This window comes from Danio rerio, chromosome 2 (assembly GCF_052040795.2).
Source record: "Danio rerio strain M-AB ecotype USA chromosome 2, GRCz13ab, whole genome shotgun sequence".
NCBI lineage: Eukaryota > Metazoa > Chordata > Actinopteri > Cypriniformes > Danionidae > Danio > Danio rerio.
Genome location: NC_141022.1, coordinates 35,062,706 through 35,079,695, shown reverse-complemented (window position 1 = coordinate 35,079,695; position 16,990 = coordinate 35,062,706). Strand labels below are relative to the sequence as shown.

The following is a 16,990-nucleotide window of genomic DNA, read 5'->3' as shown; positions in this document are numbered from 1 at the left end:
GTAAAGGCACAGTTAAACAGGTGTGTTTTTCAGTCTTGATTTGAATGTGCCTAATGTTGGAGCACATCTGATCATTTCTGAAATCTGATTTCAGCAACGGAGGGAGTAATAGCTGAAGGCGGATTCACCCTGCTTTGACTGAACTCTTGGAATTTCTAGTTTATTATGATCTTAAAGATCTAAGTGATCTTTTTGGTTTGTATTCAGTGAGTGAGCATATCTGCAATGTAATGATGTCCTAGGCCATTAAATGATTTATAGACAAGTTATAATATTTTAATGTAACTGTGAGCTAGTGTAAAGACCTGAGGATGGTGTGATGTGCTCTGATTTTCTGGTTCTGGTCAAATCCTGGCAGCAGCGTCCTGGATAAGCTGTCTGATTGTTGTTTTTGGGAAGTAAAAGTAAAAGTGGTCCATTACAGTAATCCACCCTGGTGGTGATAAAAGCATGAACAAGTTTCTCTAAGTCCTCACTGGAAACAAAGCATCTAATTCTTGTAATGTTTTTGATATGATAGAGCCGATAGATGACCCCTAGAGCCGATTTCTTTCATAATAATATCAAAACTATTTTTGATTAGTAATATGTATATGATTAGCAATAATAGTACTATGTATCCCTTTAGTGTGAACAACCTTAAAGGTGATGATCACAATATTTAGATTTTTTAACCTTTAACTTGTTTTTAAGTAACTGTATTTCGCCCAAATATTATCCTATCACAAGAATGTGTACAACAATAGAAAACTGATTTAAAAAAAGTAACCCTTATGTCTGGTTTGTGCTCCGGGGTTTTTACAAGCAAGTTCAATCACATCAAATCGATGACAGTTAACAAAGAACAGGAAGATTTATGTGGTGCTGCCTGTGTTATGACATGGGTCAGACATTCCTTGACCTTCATTCCTGGTTTGATGTTTTCACTTTATTAATCCCAGAGAATTTAGCGAGTTTGCTATAAACAAAATAGCCTCTGCTATTCAAAATATGCATCAGGTTTCAGTAACATCCAAACTCCTTTGAATTGTCACATATGTAAATTGATTTTCATCCGGCTCATTGTCAATTTTTACATCCCTACTCAGTAGATATAAGTACTGAAAGTAACAGTAAATAACAAAGCACTAAATAATAAATAAATGCTTTTTTGGGAAAAGATAGTAGCTAAAAAAATTAATAGTTTCAGAAATATTGGTACGCAAGCTGTCACTGGGGTGGTACCTTCTCAAGAGGTACACATTTGTACTTAATTGGTCCATATTGGTACCTCAAAAGTATATACTGTATTAGTGCCTAAACATTTTAAGAAGAACACTTTTGTACTTTTTAGGTACTAATATGTACCCTTGAGGTATTATAATGGAACTTTTAGGGAGAGGGGTCAATCTGGGCTGCATCCAATGCTTTTTAATGGGCTCACCTAACCCCACCCCTAACACTACCCGTCACAGTGACGTCACTAGCTCCATTTGAGTGCATTGTGTCTGACATTGCATCGCTGAGTGATGCAGTCTCAGCTTGCATCATAAAGGTTGCATTCAGATACTATACTATCAGGTACTACCATCCCAGTGACAGTTCGCATACCTTTATTTTTGAAATTGCAGCATGACGATAAATAGATAGTGTTGTTGTTGTTTTTTTTACTAAATGTTAAAATAGCTTTGCCATAGTTGGCCTTCCTTTTATCTCTTTCTCACTCACCTTTCTTTTTGTCAATGTTGTGAAGAATTGCACAAGAAGCATGAGAAGGCCTATCGAAGTCTCTACCTCGAGACAGAAAAAAATCCTGGCACGGATGTGGATGGGTGTCATCAGGAAGCGGGGTCTTGGGAAGTGACTGACGAAGGTGATGACGGATATGATGAGAGGGTTAACAATGGACTGGTGAGCTGAATGTGAACAAATGTTAGTTGATATATCAGCAAGACCCATTTGAATAGGGCATAATAGTTGTGTTTGTTTGTGTGTGTGTGTGTGTGTGTGTGTGTGTGTGTGTGTGTGTGTGTGTGTGTGTGTGTGTGTGTGTGTTAAATCCCAGATAGAAAACCACATATCTGATGTAGACAACTGAACAAGGTTTGTACCATAAATTCATGTCACGTCACATTTGAAATGCTTAAAAAATTTAGATGATGTCTGTCCTTCGAGAGTTTTATGAAATGTAATGATCAGCACTGTCTGATGTTATAAAAGACAGCTTTCCAAGTAAAGCATTATTACATTGTGCAATTTACAGCACTTATCATTTTCATACAGACCTCTGCATTCATAAGCAGTGCCCTCTCAACTACAAACTATTTAAGCCATTAATTTCTGAATGCTAATGTCTCTGAAATGACTCCTCAATTGACCTTCAGTATCAGGCAAACAAAAATCCTTTGCTTCATTCAGTGTATAACCAACAGGTTCCTGGAAAACACTTACTGATGATGGAAATGTTTGATACTGTAAAGCATTTAGCAATATTAAAATTGTTGAAGGCTCTCTTTCTCTCTCTCTCTCTCTCTCTCTCTCTCTCTCTCTCTGTCTTAATTCAATAATTGCTTTATTGGCTTGACAAATGTTACAAATGTATTGCCAAAGCATTTATAAAGTTTACATTAAAAAAAAGAATATACTTGTATATTTTAAAAAAATGGTAAACACAGTAAAGAGTAGTAGCAGCAAAATAATAATAGTAAAAATAATTGAATAAACATACAACTTAAAAAATTTAAAAATAATAATACATAAAAATAAACATCACATTTAACAATCAATTTTCAGGATAAAACATTAATAACAAATAATAATAATAATAATAATTTGTATATTTACAATAATTCACTTATAATAGTCTAGATCTCTCTCTCTTTCTCTCTCTTTCTAGGACTGAAACCAGTGCTCCTGTCAAGTTTACTATTTTTGAATGAAATCTAGTTCATATTGTTGGAATTTTCATATCAATCTATTTATGTATTTATTAATTTATGTACAATATGTATGTAGGTAGGAATGTATGTTATCTATCTATCTATCTATCTATCTATCTATCTATCTATCTATCTATCTATCTATCTATCTATCTATCTATCTATCTATCTATCTATCTATCTATTTACAAATAATTAATTTAATTTTTATATGAAATGTGAAAGTCAAATCCATAAAGTTATTAAGCTGGACATGATATATGTAAATTGGAACAATAAAAGGTTAAAACCATATTTGCAATATAATTGTGTATTTTATCTTGCAAGAATACTACACAAATACATGTCATTGTCATTTAAGGTTTAGAAATAAACATTGTATTGTATATCCTAGCCTATACGTGCAATTGATTTTTGGACATTAAATAATTATGTACATAGTCATAAACATGTTTATTGAAAATTATCCATGTCATTATTATATTTTATGATATTTATTAAATGCCATGATGTTACTATTTTCGTTCTTTTTTTATTGTAGTTTATAGCTAATCTATGAAGTGTGGTAACTATTTTTGTTTTGGTTTATGTTTAATATTGTGTGATGAATTTGTGAAATAAAATCAACCAGATGTCAACTGCAGCAGTTATTTGTTTGTTTGTTTATAAATTGAAGTTATTTACAACATACATTACTAGGAACAAAAATAATTTTTATAGTATTTGCTGAACATTTCCAATCAAATGCATAACAAATCTTGTGGTCACACTTTATTTTGATGGTCCGTTTGTTGAATTTAAGTTACATTGCATCTACATGTCGACTGTTAGGTTGTGGTTAGGGTTAGAGTAAAGATTAGTGTAAATTGACAAGTACTTGCAAAGTTTTTTATAGTCAGTTAAATGTCTGTTTAGCAGCAGTATCAACGGATATTAAGCAGTCTACTAATAGTTGGGCAGTTATGTCGCTACAAGTAGTGTCACTAGCTAAACTACATTTCTCAATAGTGTGGCTGTAGCGTCGCTACTTTCTAAATCAAATAGCTTTTTAGTAGCGCAGTAGCGTCCACACAAGCAACATTTATCGAACGTGGATCAATAAGTGACGGCACCGACATTCACTGGGCTGTGAGGCCGGTGTCTAGCCGATGGAAGTAAATCCATATGATAGCAAAGAGCTTAGTCTTAGAATGTCATTCTAAGCTCTTTGATGATAGGGAGAAGGAGGATTTCTTCTTCTTCCTGTTTTACGTTGTTCGACAACAAACTTTTTGGTGCGTTACTGCCACGTGCCACCTCTGGTGAAACTTGCTTGATTGAGGGAGAGTAGTTATTTCTGAAGCAGGGTTCCTTGTGACCATACCTCGAGAAGTACATGTTAAGATACAATAAATTAATTTCTGATGCTGTGCTCAATAAATAAAAATACTTTAGCATATATAACACTATAATGCTTATATATATATATATATATATATATATATATATATATATATATATATATATATATATATATATATATATATATATATATAATTTATTTATTTATATATTTATTTATTATCAAAAATATTTCCTTTTCTTATAAATGACTATATATTTTAAATGTGTAACACCTGGTTTTATTGAATTTTTTGTTTTAGCTGTAATATAATATGATGTGTTCCTGTTTAGTAGAGCATATTATTTACAGTAAATAATTGAACTGAACTATTATTCCTCATATGTTTCATTGACAGTTTTATTGATCACTAAGATATGATTGACTTGGATTTAAGTTGCTTCGATTTAAAAATGAAAATTGTAAAAATAGCTTAGATAGATGTAGCTAAACTACTTTTGCCATGTAACTTTTAGCTTAGCTTGCTACATTTGCCAGGGGGTAGCTTTAGTGTATGGAAGCATACGAGTAGCATAATTCAATTCAAAATGTAATATGCAAAATGGCAATGCAATATGTTAAATGGCAATGTATTTCTGTATTTGAATTTGCATTTTCCAAGACATATGAGCAATGTTTGGTGCAAAATGAAAATGTAAATTAAATTACATTGTTTGCATTTCTCATTTCAAACACTGTTTTAATTTGTAAATTGTATCCACATTTTAAAGCTTTATAAGTAGCAAAATTAAATTGAAAATGCTATACACAAACTGAATTTGATGTGAATAAAGTACAAGCAGAAACTGTAGCAAAATGATCATTTAAATGTTATTTGTCCTAATTGCATTTACACTCGCGTCTAGGAAATGCAGGATTACATTTTCAGCATAACAGCATGAGAGAGAGTAATATCCGGTACCATGTGTCAAACAGTTTGATTGATGACCGCCCCGCCCCTTTTAGGGCGGGGCTTCCGGTGTAAACCCCGCCCCTTTCCGTTAATTAGATTTTTATCAGTTGAATTAAATTAATAATTCCGGTAATCAGATTCTTATCAGTTGAATTAAATTAATAATTCCGGTAATTAGATTCTTATCATTTTAATTAAATTAATAATTCCGTTAATTAGATTCTTATCAATTGAATAAAATTAATAATTCCGTTATTATTACATTAAAATGAGATATTTTAATATTATGAAATAGATTTGAATTAAATAAAATATATCAACCGTTATTAAATCTATATTATTTAATATTATACAGTATTATATTTTAATTATTGTAATAAATTCAATAATTATAATTATACAATATTATATTGTCATTATTGTTTTAAATTATGTTATTATAATTAAATTATATATGTTAATATATTATGTTAGAATTAATAAACTAAGGTGTATGCACCGCTGTGTTGCCTTTGCTCTGTTATGGTCAGAACTGACACCAGGCATATGTGTGCATGCATTGATAAGGAAACCGTTACCTGTCCGTTGGTCGTCTGTTTGTGAAAGATAGAAGACATATCAGATAAGTGATATATAACTGATGGTTGTAACAACATATTTCCGGTATGCTGTTAGGAGATAAGTAAAAATCGTTGACCGTTAGGCGCAATCAGTCGGATGTTCTAGCAAGATAGAATGATAAACTATTGTCTGTCCTAATGCTAATCAATGATAAGAAAATGCTGACACAACATACAACAGACAGGACATGGGTGTGTCATATATTTGTGTATATAAATATAGACCGTGTAATAGGCTGACTTATGTCAAAACCATGTCTGACTTTGAAGTGAGCGCTAGCAGACCCGGTCAGATTTGGACCGATGATCTCAATACCGACTTAAACGGTAACCCTATCTCTATGGAAGAAAAGTGGGACGACCACCTAATGAAAAGGGTTATGATGGCTCCTAGAAAAAGGATCACCAACCTGAAGCTGACATATTTTCTTCACGAGAATAAACGTTACATGAAAAAACAGGTTGTTATGCCCAGCGAACTCATTTGTCATTACCTATTTGACAAAAAGCAGCGGGTTGTTACCTTGTACATAACGGAATCTGGAGAGCCGCACAGTCTGGAGGACCCCTGTCTGGTCCTAACGGCTAAAGACTGGTTCTTATTCTACAATCATGCCTGGGCAGATGTACGGGAATCTAAACAGGAGCCGTTGTTTATCGCCGAGTGGGATTCTGAAAAACCAAACAATCGGTTTCGACTGGTTGGAAACAACTGTGAAAAGAACCCTGAAGACTGCATTTACATATTCTTGTGTGATGACAAGTCAAAGCTTCGTGAGCGTTCTGGAATAATACATGCTGACGAGCATAATGAGCAATATGAAATGGTTCTACCCATCCTCTGGAGAGACGTCGACAAGATGGATGACATTTTTAGAACCATAAACAAACTGTTCAAATGGTGTGATTTGAATGATCGATACAGAAATATTAAAGTTCAGCTGTTCCACCCCCAGAGGTCTGTGCGCAGCGGGCGGGATCATTCGCAATTGTCCCCGCCCATCTACTACGCACATAAAAAGGCCTAATCCGGGAGCGACCACAGCAGTACTACAGAATGTCTCAACAACTCTCTTCAGAATTTGCCATCTTCAGGCCCGAGGATCCCAATTCAATTCCTCCTGATGACAACGCCTTACCATGCTTTCCGAAATTCGCAGGTTCAGCACTAGACCGCGACTTACCGTGCTTCGAGCTAATCAAATCTTCAGGAGCGAACAAGGATGAAAAAAACTGGCTGGATAAATTTTGCACCGAACTAGGATACCGCAACCTGACATACCTGACCAACAAGTACAAAAAAGATGACAATACCAAGTTTGACGTCACCGATGGGTGTTTCTCCAGTTCCGGTTTCAAGCTCATAAAAGCTCTGATCACTGTGCTCATGCAGCACATCATCGACGCTCAGCTGAAAAAGGAATGTGAGGGTTGTGCCATCGACCACCCCAGCCAACTGCAACACACCTGTCTGTTTGAACCATCACCATTCTACTTCGACTCAAACTTTGCAACACTCGTCAATAAACTGATCAAACCGGAGTTTCACACTGCTGTGTCACAGGCTATGATGCGTGTTGGTTTGAAGTCGCACCCTCAGATGATCCACGGAACAGTCCTCGGCATTCTACACGAATTGAGGAGCGAGCCGTTCATCGTTGCAAGACTGGAAGACATCAGGACCAAGATTCTGGACGACTCCTGTGAGAAAATCGTCAGCGACGCTGTCGATTTCTGGCAGCGCAGTGGCTAGACCTCGAACCCTCTGAAACTCAACAATGGGGAATACATGTAAACCTAGTAAGATACTTGAAAATTTTTTAAAAGAGTATTACAAAAATCAGTTAAATGACTTTACATAAAAGACCATTTAACTGATTTTTGTAATACTCTTTAAAAAAATTTTCAAGTATCTTACTAGGTTTACATGTATTCCCCATTGTTGAGTTTCAGAGGGTTCGAGGTCTAGCCACTGCGCTGCCAGAAATCGACAGCGTCGCTGACGATTTTCTCACAGGAGTCGTCCAGAATCTTGGTCCTGATGTCTTCCAGTCTTGCAACGATGAACGGCTCGCTCCTCAATTCGTGTAGAATGCCGAGGACTGTTCCGTGGATCATCTGAGGGTGCGACTTCAAACCAACACGCATCATAGCCTGTGACACAGCAGTGTGAAACTCCGGTTTGATCAGTTTATTGACGAGTGTTGCAAAGTTTGAGTCGAAGTAGAATGGTGATGGTTCAAACAGACAGGTGTGTTGCAGTTGGCTGGGGTGGTCGATGGCACAACCCTCACATTCCTTTTTCAGCTGAGCGTCGATGATGTGCTGCATGAGCACAGTGATCAGAGCTTTTATGAGCTTGAAACCGGAACTGGAGAAACACCCATCGGTGACGTCAAACTTGGTATTGTCATCTTTTTTGTACTTGTTGGTCAGGTATGTCAGGTTGCGGTATCCTAGTTCGGTGCAAAATTTATCCAGCCAGTTTTTTTCATCCTTGTTCGCTCCTGAAGATTTGATTAGCTCGAAGCACGGTAAGTCGCGGTCTAGTGCTGAACCTGCGAATTTCGGAAAGCATGGTAAGGCGTTGTCATCAGGAGGAATTGAATTGGGATCCTCGGGCCTGAAGATGGCAAATTCTGAAGAGAGTTGTTGAGACATTCTGTAGTACTGCTGTGGTCGCTCCCGGATTAGGCCTTTTTATGTGCGTAGTAGATGGGCGGGGACAATTGCGAATGATCCCGCCCGCTGCGCACAGACCTCTGGGGGTGGAACAGCTGAACTTTAATATTTCTGTATCGATCATTCAAATCACACCATTTGAACAGTTTGTTTATGGTTCTAAAAATGTCATCCATCTTGTCGACGTCTCTCCAGAGGATGGGTAGAACCATTTCATATTGCTCATTATGCTCGTCAGCATGTATTATTCCAGAACGCTCACGAAGCTTTGACTTGTCATCACACAAGAATATGTAAATGCAGTCTTCAGGGTTCTTTTCACAGTTGTTTCCAACCAGTCGAAACCGATTGTTTGGTTTTTCAGAATCCCACTCGGCGATAAACAACGGCTCCTGTTTAGATTCCCGTACATCTGCCCAGGCATGATTGTAGAATAAGAACCAGTCTTTAGCCGTTAGGACCAGACAGGGGTCCTCCAGACTGTGCGGCTCTCCAGATTCCGTTATGTACAAGGTAACAACCCGCTGCTTTTTGTCAAATAGGTAATGACAAATGAGTTCGCTGGGCATAACAACCTGTTTTTTCATGTAACGTTTATTCTCGTGAAGAAAATATGTCAGCTTCAGGTTGGTGATCCTTTTTCTAGGAGCCATCATAACCCTTTTCATTAGGTGGTCGTCCCACTTTTCTTCCATAGAGATAGGGTTACCGTTTAAGTCGGTATTGAGATCATCGGTCCAAATCTGACCGGGTCTGCTAGCGCTCACTTCAAAGTCAGACATGGTTTTGACATAAGTCAGCCTATTACACGGTCTATATTTATATACACAAATATATGACACACCCATGTCCTGTCTGTTGTATGTTGTGTCAGCATTTTCTTATCATTGATTAGCATTAGGACAGACAATAGTTTATCATTCTATCTTGCTAGAACATCCGACTGATTGCGCCTAACGGTCAACGATTTTTACTTATCTCCTAACAGCATACCGGAAATATGTTGTTACAACCATCAGTTATATATCACTTATCTGATATGTCTTCTATCTTTCACAAACAGACGACCAACGGACAGGTAACGGTTTCCTTATCAATGCATGCACACATATGCCTGGTGTCAGTTCTGACCATAACAGAGCAAAGGCAACACAGCGGTGCATACACCTTAGTTTATTAATTCTAACATAATATATTAACATATATAATTTAATTATAATAACATAATTTAAAACAATAATGACAATATAATATTGTATAATTATAATTATTGAATTTATTACAATAATTAAAATATAATACTGTATAATATTAAATAATATAGATTTAATAACGGTTGATATATTTTATTTAATTCAAATCTATTTCATAATATTAAAATATCTCATTTTAATGTAATAATAACGGAATTATTAATTTTATTCAATTGATAAGAATCTAATTAACGGAATTATTAATTTAATTAAAATGATAAGAATCTAATTACCGGAATTATTAATTTAATTCAACTGATAAGAATCTGATTACCGGAATTATTAATTTAATTCAACTGATAAAAATCTAATTAACGGAAAGGGGCGGGGTTTACACCGGAAGCCCCGCCCTAAAAGGGGCGGGGCGGTCATCAATCAAACTGTTTGACACATGGTACCGGATATTACTCTCTCTAGCATGGGATGTGTGTAGCAAAATTAATTTTGAAATGTAATACACAAAACGATAATGCAGTATGTAAAAGGCAGTGTATTTCTGTATTTCAGTTAGCATTTTCCAAGACATATGTGCAATGTTTGCTGCAGAATGAAAATGAAAATGAAAAAAACATAATGCATTTTCATTTAACACATCGCGACGAATGAAAGCCGATTTGAAATTGAAAATGCATTCTGGCCTGGCCACGCCCACAGACGGCCACCGTTGCTGCAAGGCAGGTTTTAGGTTATGTCGTCACAGCTGCCGCGAGGACTATTTGGGACATTTGGCAGCATAAACATGGCGAAGTCTGTTCCTCAGTGGCTTCGTGAAGCTGCACGAGCCCTCGAGCGTGAACTGGGAAATACTTTAGAAAAGCAATCACCTCCTAGCTCAGTAAACTTGGCTTAAGGTTTGATATTCGCGCACGCAGTTTTAGGGATCATCTGCGATTTACATCAACAGAACCAAAATGCACAGTAACGCAAAGCAGAAAAAAATCAGGAGATTCCAATAAATGGTTAGAGGCCAGACTGATTTAATACAGGTAGCAAAGCTACTATACCTCTAACTATATGGTACATACAATGCAGAAATAGGCAATAGCTCTTGTCATAAGCACACAGTACACATCAGCTAAAGCCCCTTTAGGTTCTGTCGATGTAATTTGCAGATGATCCCTAAAACTGCATGCGCGAATATCAAACCTTAAGCCAGGTTTACTGAGCTAGGAGGTGATTGGTTTTCTAAACTATTTCCCAGTTCAAGCTCGAGGGCTCGTGCAGCTTCACGAAGCCGCTGAGGAACAGACTTCGCCATGTTTATGCCGCCAAATGTCCCAAATAGTCCTCGCGGCAGCTGTGACGACATAACCTAAAACCTGCCTTGCAACGGTGGCCGTCTGTGGGCGTGGCCAGGCCAGAATGCATTTTCAATTTCAAATCGGCTTTCATTCGTCGCGATGTGTTAAATGAAAATGCATTATGTTTTTTTCATTTTCATTTTCATTTTGCAGCAAACATTGCACATATTTCTTGGAAAATGCTAACTGAAATACAGAAATACACTGCCTTTTACATATTGCATTATCGTTTTGTGTATTACATTTCAAAATTAATTTTGCTACACACATCCCATGCTGTTATGCTGAAAATGTAATCCTGCGTTTCCTAGACGCGAGTGTAAATGCATTTAGGACAAATAACATTTAAATGATCATTTTGCTACAGTTTCTGCTTGTACTTTATTCACATCAAATTCAGTTTGTGTATAGCATTTTCAATTTAATTTTGCTACTTATAAAGCTTTAAAATGTTGATACAATTTACAAATTAAAACAGTGTTTGAAATGAGAAATGCAAACAATGTAATTTAATTTACATTTTCATTCTGCACCAAACATTGCTCATATGTCTTGGAAAATGCAAATTCAAATACAGAAATACATTGCCATTTAACATATTGCATTGCCATTTTGCATATTACATTTTGAATTGAATTATGCTACTCGTATGCTTCCATATTAGTGTAGTTAAGATACATTTTAAGTAGAGTAGCTAATAGCTTAGCTCACTACATTTGTCAAGTAGCTTGCCCAACTGGTCTTGTGACCATTAAAATAAAGTGGTACCAAACATATATTAGGATATTTACATTTTAGTATAAAATAAAGTTGGTATGGTATGGTATATTTACAGTTCTGGTTGCATTACGACTTAAAAGTCCTTTAAGAGCTTCAAAATAAATTTTTAATTCAGCCTTGAAATGTAAGATGTTAGGCTTCTTCTTCTCCGACCACTTACACTTGTGTAACGGTTTATGAAACTTGCCTACTAATATCAAAAGATTTAGCATAATAAACATGGCACTATGTCTTTTTATCCACGTTAAATATGGCATCTCTTTTCTTTGGGAACACAAATGCACACTAGCTTTCTAATTTACATGACACTGTTCGTTTAGTTCAACTTTTAAAACGTTTGAAAAAGCGGCCGGAAGTGACTTTTTAAGCGTGCGGAAGCAAGAAAATACTGCTAAGCGGGACTTTTAATTTTCAACAGCGGTAAGAAAAGCAAAATGGAAAGCTGTGGATCTCACGCAAGCGGTTAAAGTTCATCACAAGACGGGTATGTGATTATGTTAATGCATATTGTTTATATATTTCAGTTTTAGCTTAATGGAGATTATAATGCTATCGTGGAAGCGGCATAATAAGCCAAGTCAAGCAGAAGAACAGACGTTTAATCTCGCAAAAAGAACACTTTACATTTCAAACTAAAAATGTGTAAAATATATAACTATCAATGCTTACTTTACAATTCTAACAACCTTGGTTTAAAAGCCTTTTAATGAGAGAACTGGTCAGTTATTGTCCGATCGAGTAAGAGGTAACGTTAACGTTAGCGGTTTGTTTACATCGTGTTGTCAAGTGGTGAACTGTCATTCATCGTCTAAAACGTTTTACCTTCAGTTATTCAACACAACTATCATTATCAGACGCAAAAATCAAACGTAAAAACTAATTTAAATGAATTTTCAATCGTATTTATAGCAGTATTTTGAATAAATCATTTCATAAATTAAACATTAACCCTTTTTACAACATACATTGTAAACTTCTACCCCTTCTACTGTACCATGTTATATAACTTATGTGTAACATCCCAGAAGTTACTACAGGTTATTGTTTGAGTATTTGACAGGCTGTTAAAGACATAAACTTGTTCACAGTGTGATTATGGCTGTTGGAGAGCTCTGTCTAATTGATAAAGATATATCAAGGTGAGTGTGACACTATTCCAGTACAGAAATTGCATATTTTAACGAGCTGGATTGTTTTGTGTCATGGTGATTTTAGTGAAGTTTTATTTTAGTCTTCTAGAGGTCTCACTGAATCCCAGCATTTCATCCCTGAATCTCCACTGCAATCGGCTCACTAAGATTGAAGGATTGACGACAGCATGGCACATAAGACATCTGGACCTGTCATCCAATCACATCTGTCGTATAGAGGGTTTAGCTTCCCTGTCATCTCTGCGCACCTTAAACCTGTCTTGCAACTTAATTACCAAAGTAGAAGGTAAGGCTTACAGTTTTTGTGGCAGAACATGCGGCATAACTTTGCACTAGGTTTTCATTACAAAATGAGGAATAGTGAAATAAAAATATGTCTGTTCTGATTGTGATGTTAAATATGTTCTTCTTGCTGTTATGCCAAACTGGTACATCTGTGGTATGGAGTTCTTCAATGCATATATTTATTTTCAGGGCTTGATGGACTAACAAACCTCACACGACTGAATTTGGCCTACAATCAAATAAATGACCTAACTGGTAGGTTAGATTGCAGTCTTGTTAAATGCGTTCATTCTTGAATGTTTTAAATTTAGATCTCTGAAAAATCTTACATTTAGGGGAAGAAATTAAAACTACAGTGCAGACGTTTGTAAATTCTCCAGATAAAAATTATTTTATTCTTACCAAGGATGTATTTATTTGATCCAAAGTTTCTACTCTGGTCCTTATTGCCACATGATCATTCCGTAATCATACTGTTATGCTGATTGGGTGCTCTAAAATTGACTTATTAAATAACTTCTATTACCAAGGGTCACAAAAGTTTTTCTGCTTATTTATTTGTTTATTCATTTATGTATGAATAGAAAATTTAAAGAAAACAACATTTATTTGAATTTGAAATGTTACGTAAAAAAAAAAACGTGTTTGCATTTGCACAATTTAATGTATCCCTACTGAATAATAGAATTTGAAAAATGGTACAGTATGGAACCGTAGCAAACATAATTATTGAACAAATGTGTATGAAGTCTCTGTTCTGTGGTTTTAGGTCTCTTGTATCTTCATGGAGCAAACTACAAACTGAAGTACCTGCAGCTTCACAGCAATCGTTTGGATAGTATGAACCACTTACTGCAATGCATGGTGGGACTGCAAAATCTGAAATATATCACTCTTAGCAAGGACGGTGCAGAGAATCCAGTCTGCAAAATGATAGGTTTGTTGAAAAAAGTTTGCAAAATGATAGGTTTGTTGAAAAAAGTTATCTTGGAAAACAAGAAAAGATAAAACGTAATATGAACTGGTGTTCGAGCCCCGACTGGGTCAGTTGGCATTTCTGTGTGGAGTTTGCATGTTCTCCCAGTGTTTGTGTGGGTTTCCTCTGGGTGCTCTGGTTTCCCCCACAAGTACAAAGACATCTGCTGTAGGTGAATTGGGTAAGCTAAATGGTTCGTAGTGTATTTCCTGGTCCTCCAAGATGGGGGTTGAGCGTTGGGCTAATGACCCATACGTCGAACCATCATAAAAATTTGAATGTTACAAACACCAAAATGGTGTGGCTAAATATCAACTTTGATATAAACAGCCCTGGGAGTAAGTATATATACACATCATTTTATTTAATTATTTAATTATTTATTTATTTATTTATTTATATGTGATACACATACATAGAAACCAAACTATACAAACAAATTTTGTTACATAGATATTTAAATTTATATATAATTTGTATCATATACAAATACATTTTATATCTAAATATAAATAAACATTTTCTCAAATGTATGCATGCATGCTTGGATGTGTGTATTTATATATAAATAATAAATATACATAATGCACAAACACATATAGTATGTCAAAACAAACTTTAGTTTTAAATGTGATTAATTGTGATTATTTTTTGCCCAGCACATATACAGTTTAATTTAGATTTATTAGCCCCTTTGTTTATTTTCTTTCCCCAATTTCTGTTTACCAGAGAGATTATTTCACAAATTTCTAAAGTTTTAATAAGTTATTTATATATAATCAGTTATATAATAATAACTGATTTGTTTTATCATTGCCATGATGACAGTAAATAATATTTGACTAGATATTTTTCAAGACACTTCTATACAGCTTAAAGTGACATTTAAAGGCTTAACTAGGTTAATTAATTTAACTAGGCAGGTTAGGGTAATTCGGAAAGTTATTGTATAACAATGGTTTGTTCTGTAGACTGTCGGAAAAATATATAGCTGAAAGAGGCTAATTTGGCCTTAAAATTAGTTTTAAGAATTGATAACTGCTTTTATTCTTGCTAATATTAAACAAGTAAGACTTTCTCAAACTATAAAAAATCTCTTGCTCTGTTAAACAGTTTTTGCAAAATGTTTTTTTAAAAAAAGAAAAAAATCAAAGGGTTTTCAACTGTTTCTTTATGCACATAAATTCTGTAGGTTGATTTGTTAAACTTATTTATTGTTTTTCTTATTTATTAAGGCTACAGGGAGATGGTTCTTCAATGTCTGCATCAAGTCACTACACTGGATGGAGTAGATCGCATGGGAAACACATGTCCATTAGCAGAGGACAGTCCTATGGACGTTCCTGGTCTTGAGGACTTCCTAGAGTTTTTGATTTCATCAGACACTAGTGTGAATGGAGAACTGGTAAACTAGTTTTACTATGCTTCATAATTTCCTGTATTTGTCTGTTTTTAAATGAGAGAATGACGTTTGAATGATTTTGAGTTGGTAGTGAGACACATGCTGATGTTCAGGGTGTTTTGCTGTTATAAAGGCAAAGTCAGATGCTCCTCTAACTACTCCACGGATTGATGAAGTCTTGACCCAGTTTCGACAGCGAGGTGGAAAAGCGTCTACAGAAAATCAAGAGAATGAGCAGCGAATTAAAAAACTTGAGCAGCAGGTTTCCCATTTAATACAGAAGGTACATTTCTGTTCTCAAATATTTCAATATTATCTCTTTCTTTACTTTCTTTTAAAAGCCGTTTTAACGCATTTTAATCTTTTTTAAAATCTTTTTTTCCCTTTATTTTCATTTTCTTGTACTTGTATTTTGTTTCTTTTATTCTTGTTCATGTAAAGCACTTTGAATTTCCACTGTGTACGAAAAGTGCGATATAAATAAACTTGTCTTGCCTTGATATTATAGAAACGGTGCAATTAAAAATGTGTGAAACAATGCTTTTCTAAATTTGACGTTTGTTTTTAGGTCCCTGAAAGTGATAGAGTCAACTCAAATAGTACTGCGCAGCCTTCTGTGATGCGTAAAGCAAAAAGAGACACAGATCAGACATCAGAGAGTGAATGTGACAGTGGAAAAGAGAACCAGCGGCATTCAAGAGTCCTGTTTCATCCCAGAGGCTCTGCAGGGAAAAAACTATCCAAGGACACCAAACCCAAACAGTCTGACTGGTGACATATTTTATGTGTATTTTTTGACAATTAGCACATCGACTTCTCATTACAGTTTACCGGGTTTGATTAATAATGTAATTTTCTCCAGCACAAGGCTTGAATTGTGTTTTGAGAGGCTTGTTTAAAATATTTACTTGCTGCACTCGTTCTCAATACAGTTTGTTTAGTTCTTTTCCATAAGGAGTGCATACGAATGGTGCATTCACTCAATATAGTTCATAATTATAGAAAGGCTCAATGCTTTAGACAAAAGCTTTGCCGCAGGCCAGTAATCAGGGCAGCTTATAAATTGTCCTTGCTCCTCCTACTTAAAATTGCTTGAACACATAAATGATTACGCTGTCCTGGAGTTGAGTTCATCTAGCTTTATCAAAACTCAGACTGCAATAATACATCAAACAATATGGAACTGTAGAGAGAGTTCACTATTGAGTTGCAGCAGTAGTTGATTATATACAACAATACATTAGTATGTAAATAAATAAGTTGTATAGTTTAAATTAGCATTTAATACGAAACATTCGACATGAATAACAAATAAGCCTTCTAAAATA

General features: G+C 35.3%; 2 protein-coding genes across 8 annotated transcripts in view; both read left to right on the top strand.

Annotated features, from left to right (window-relative positions):
• ralyla (RALY RNA binding protein like a) overlaps nt 1-3,561 on the top strand; it is a 36,245-nt gene extending 32,684 nt beyond the window's left edge. For 3 of the 5 annotated variants that reach the window (XM_087241016.2, XM_087241017.1, XM_087241019.1), the window contains 3 exons: nt 1,733-1,890; nt 2,045-2,082; nt 2,876-3,561. In XM_087241016.2, coding sequence (XP_087097142.1) covers nt 1,733-1,890; nt 2,045-2,077 — 191 coding nt within the window. In that variant the 3' untranslated portion in view covers nt 2,078-2,082; nt 2,876-3,561. The remainder of the gene's footprint in view (nt 1-1,732; nt 1,891-2,044; nt 2,083-2,875) is intronic. The other 2 variants (XM_087241018.2, XM_087241021.1) reach the window with 1 other exon arrangement.
• lrrcc1 (leucine rich repeat and coiled-coil centrosomal protein 1) overlaps nt 1-16,990 on the top strand; it is a 280,861-nt gene that overhangs the window by 244,595 nt on the left and 19,276 nt on the right. The window contains exons 1-8 of one of the 3 annotated variants that reach the window (XM_087241005.1): nt 12,262-12,332; nt 12,937-12,987; nt 13,080-13,285; nt 13,474-13,539; nt 14,054-14,221; nt 15,496-15,665; nt 15,796-15,945; nt 16,231-16,433. In XM_087241005.1, the coding sequence (XP_087097131.1) occupies nt 12,944-12,987; nt 13,080-13,285; nt 13,474-13,539; nt 14,054-14,221; nt 15,496-15,665; nt 15,796-15,945; nt 16,231-16,433 (1,007 nt within the window). In that variant the 5' untranslated portion in view covers nt 12,262-12,332; nt 12,937-12,943. Of the gene's footprint in view, nt 1-12,261; nt 12,333-12,885; nt 12,988-13,063; nt 13,286-13,473; nt 13,540-14,053; nt 14,222-15,495; nt 15,666-15,795; nt 15,946-16,230; nt 16,434-16,990 lie in introns of those variants that run through there. The other 2 variants (XM_087241007.1, XM_087241006.1) reach the window with 2 other exon arrangements.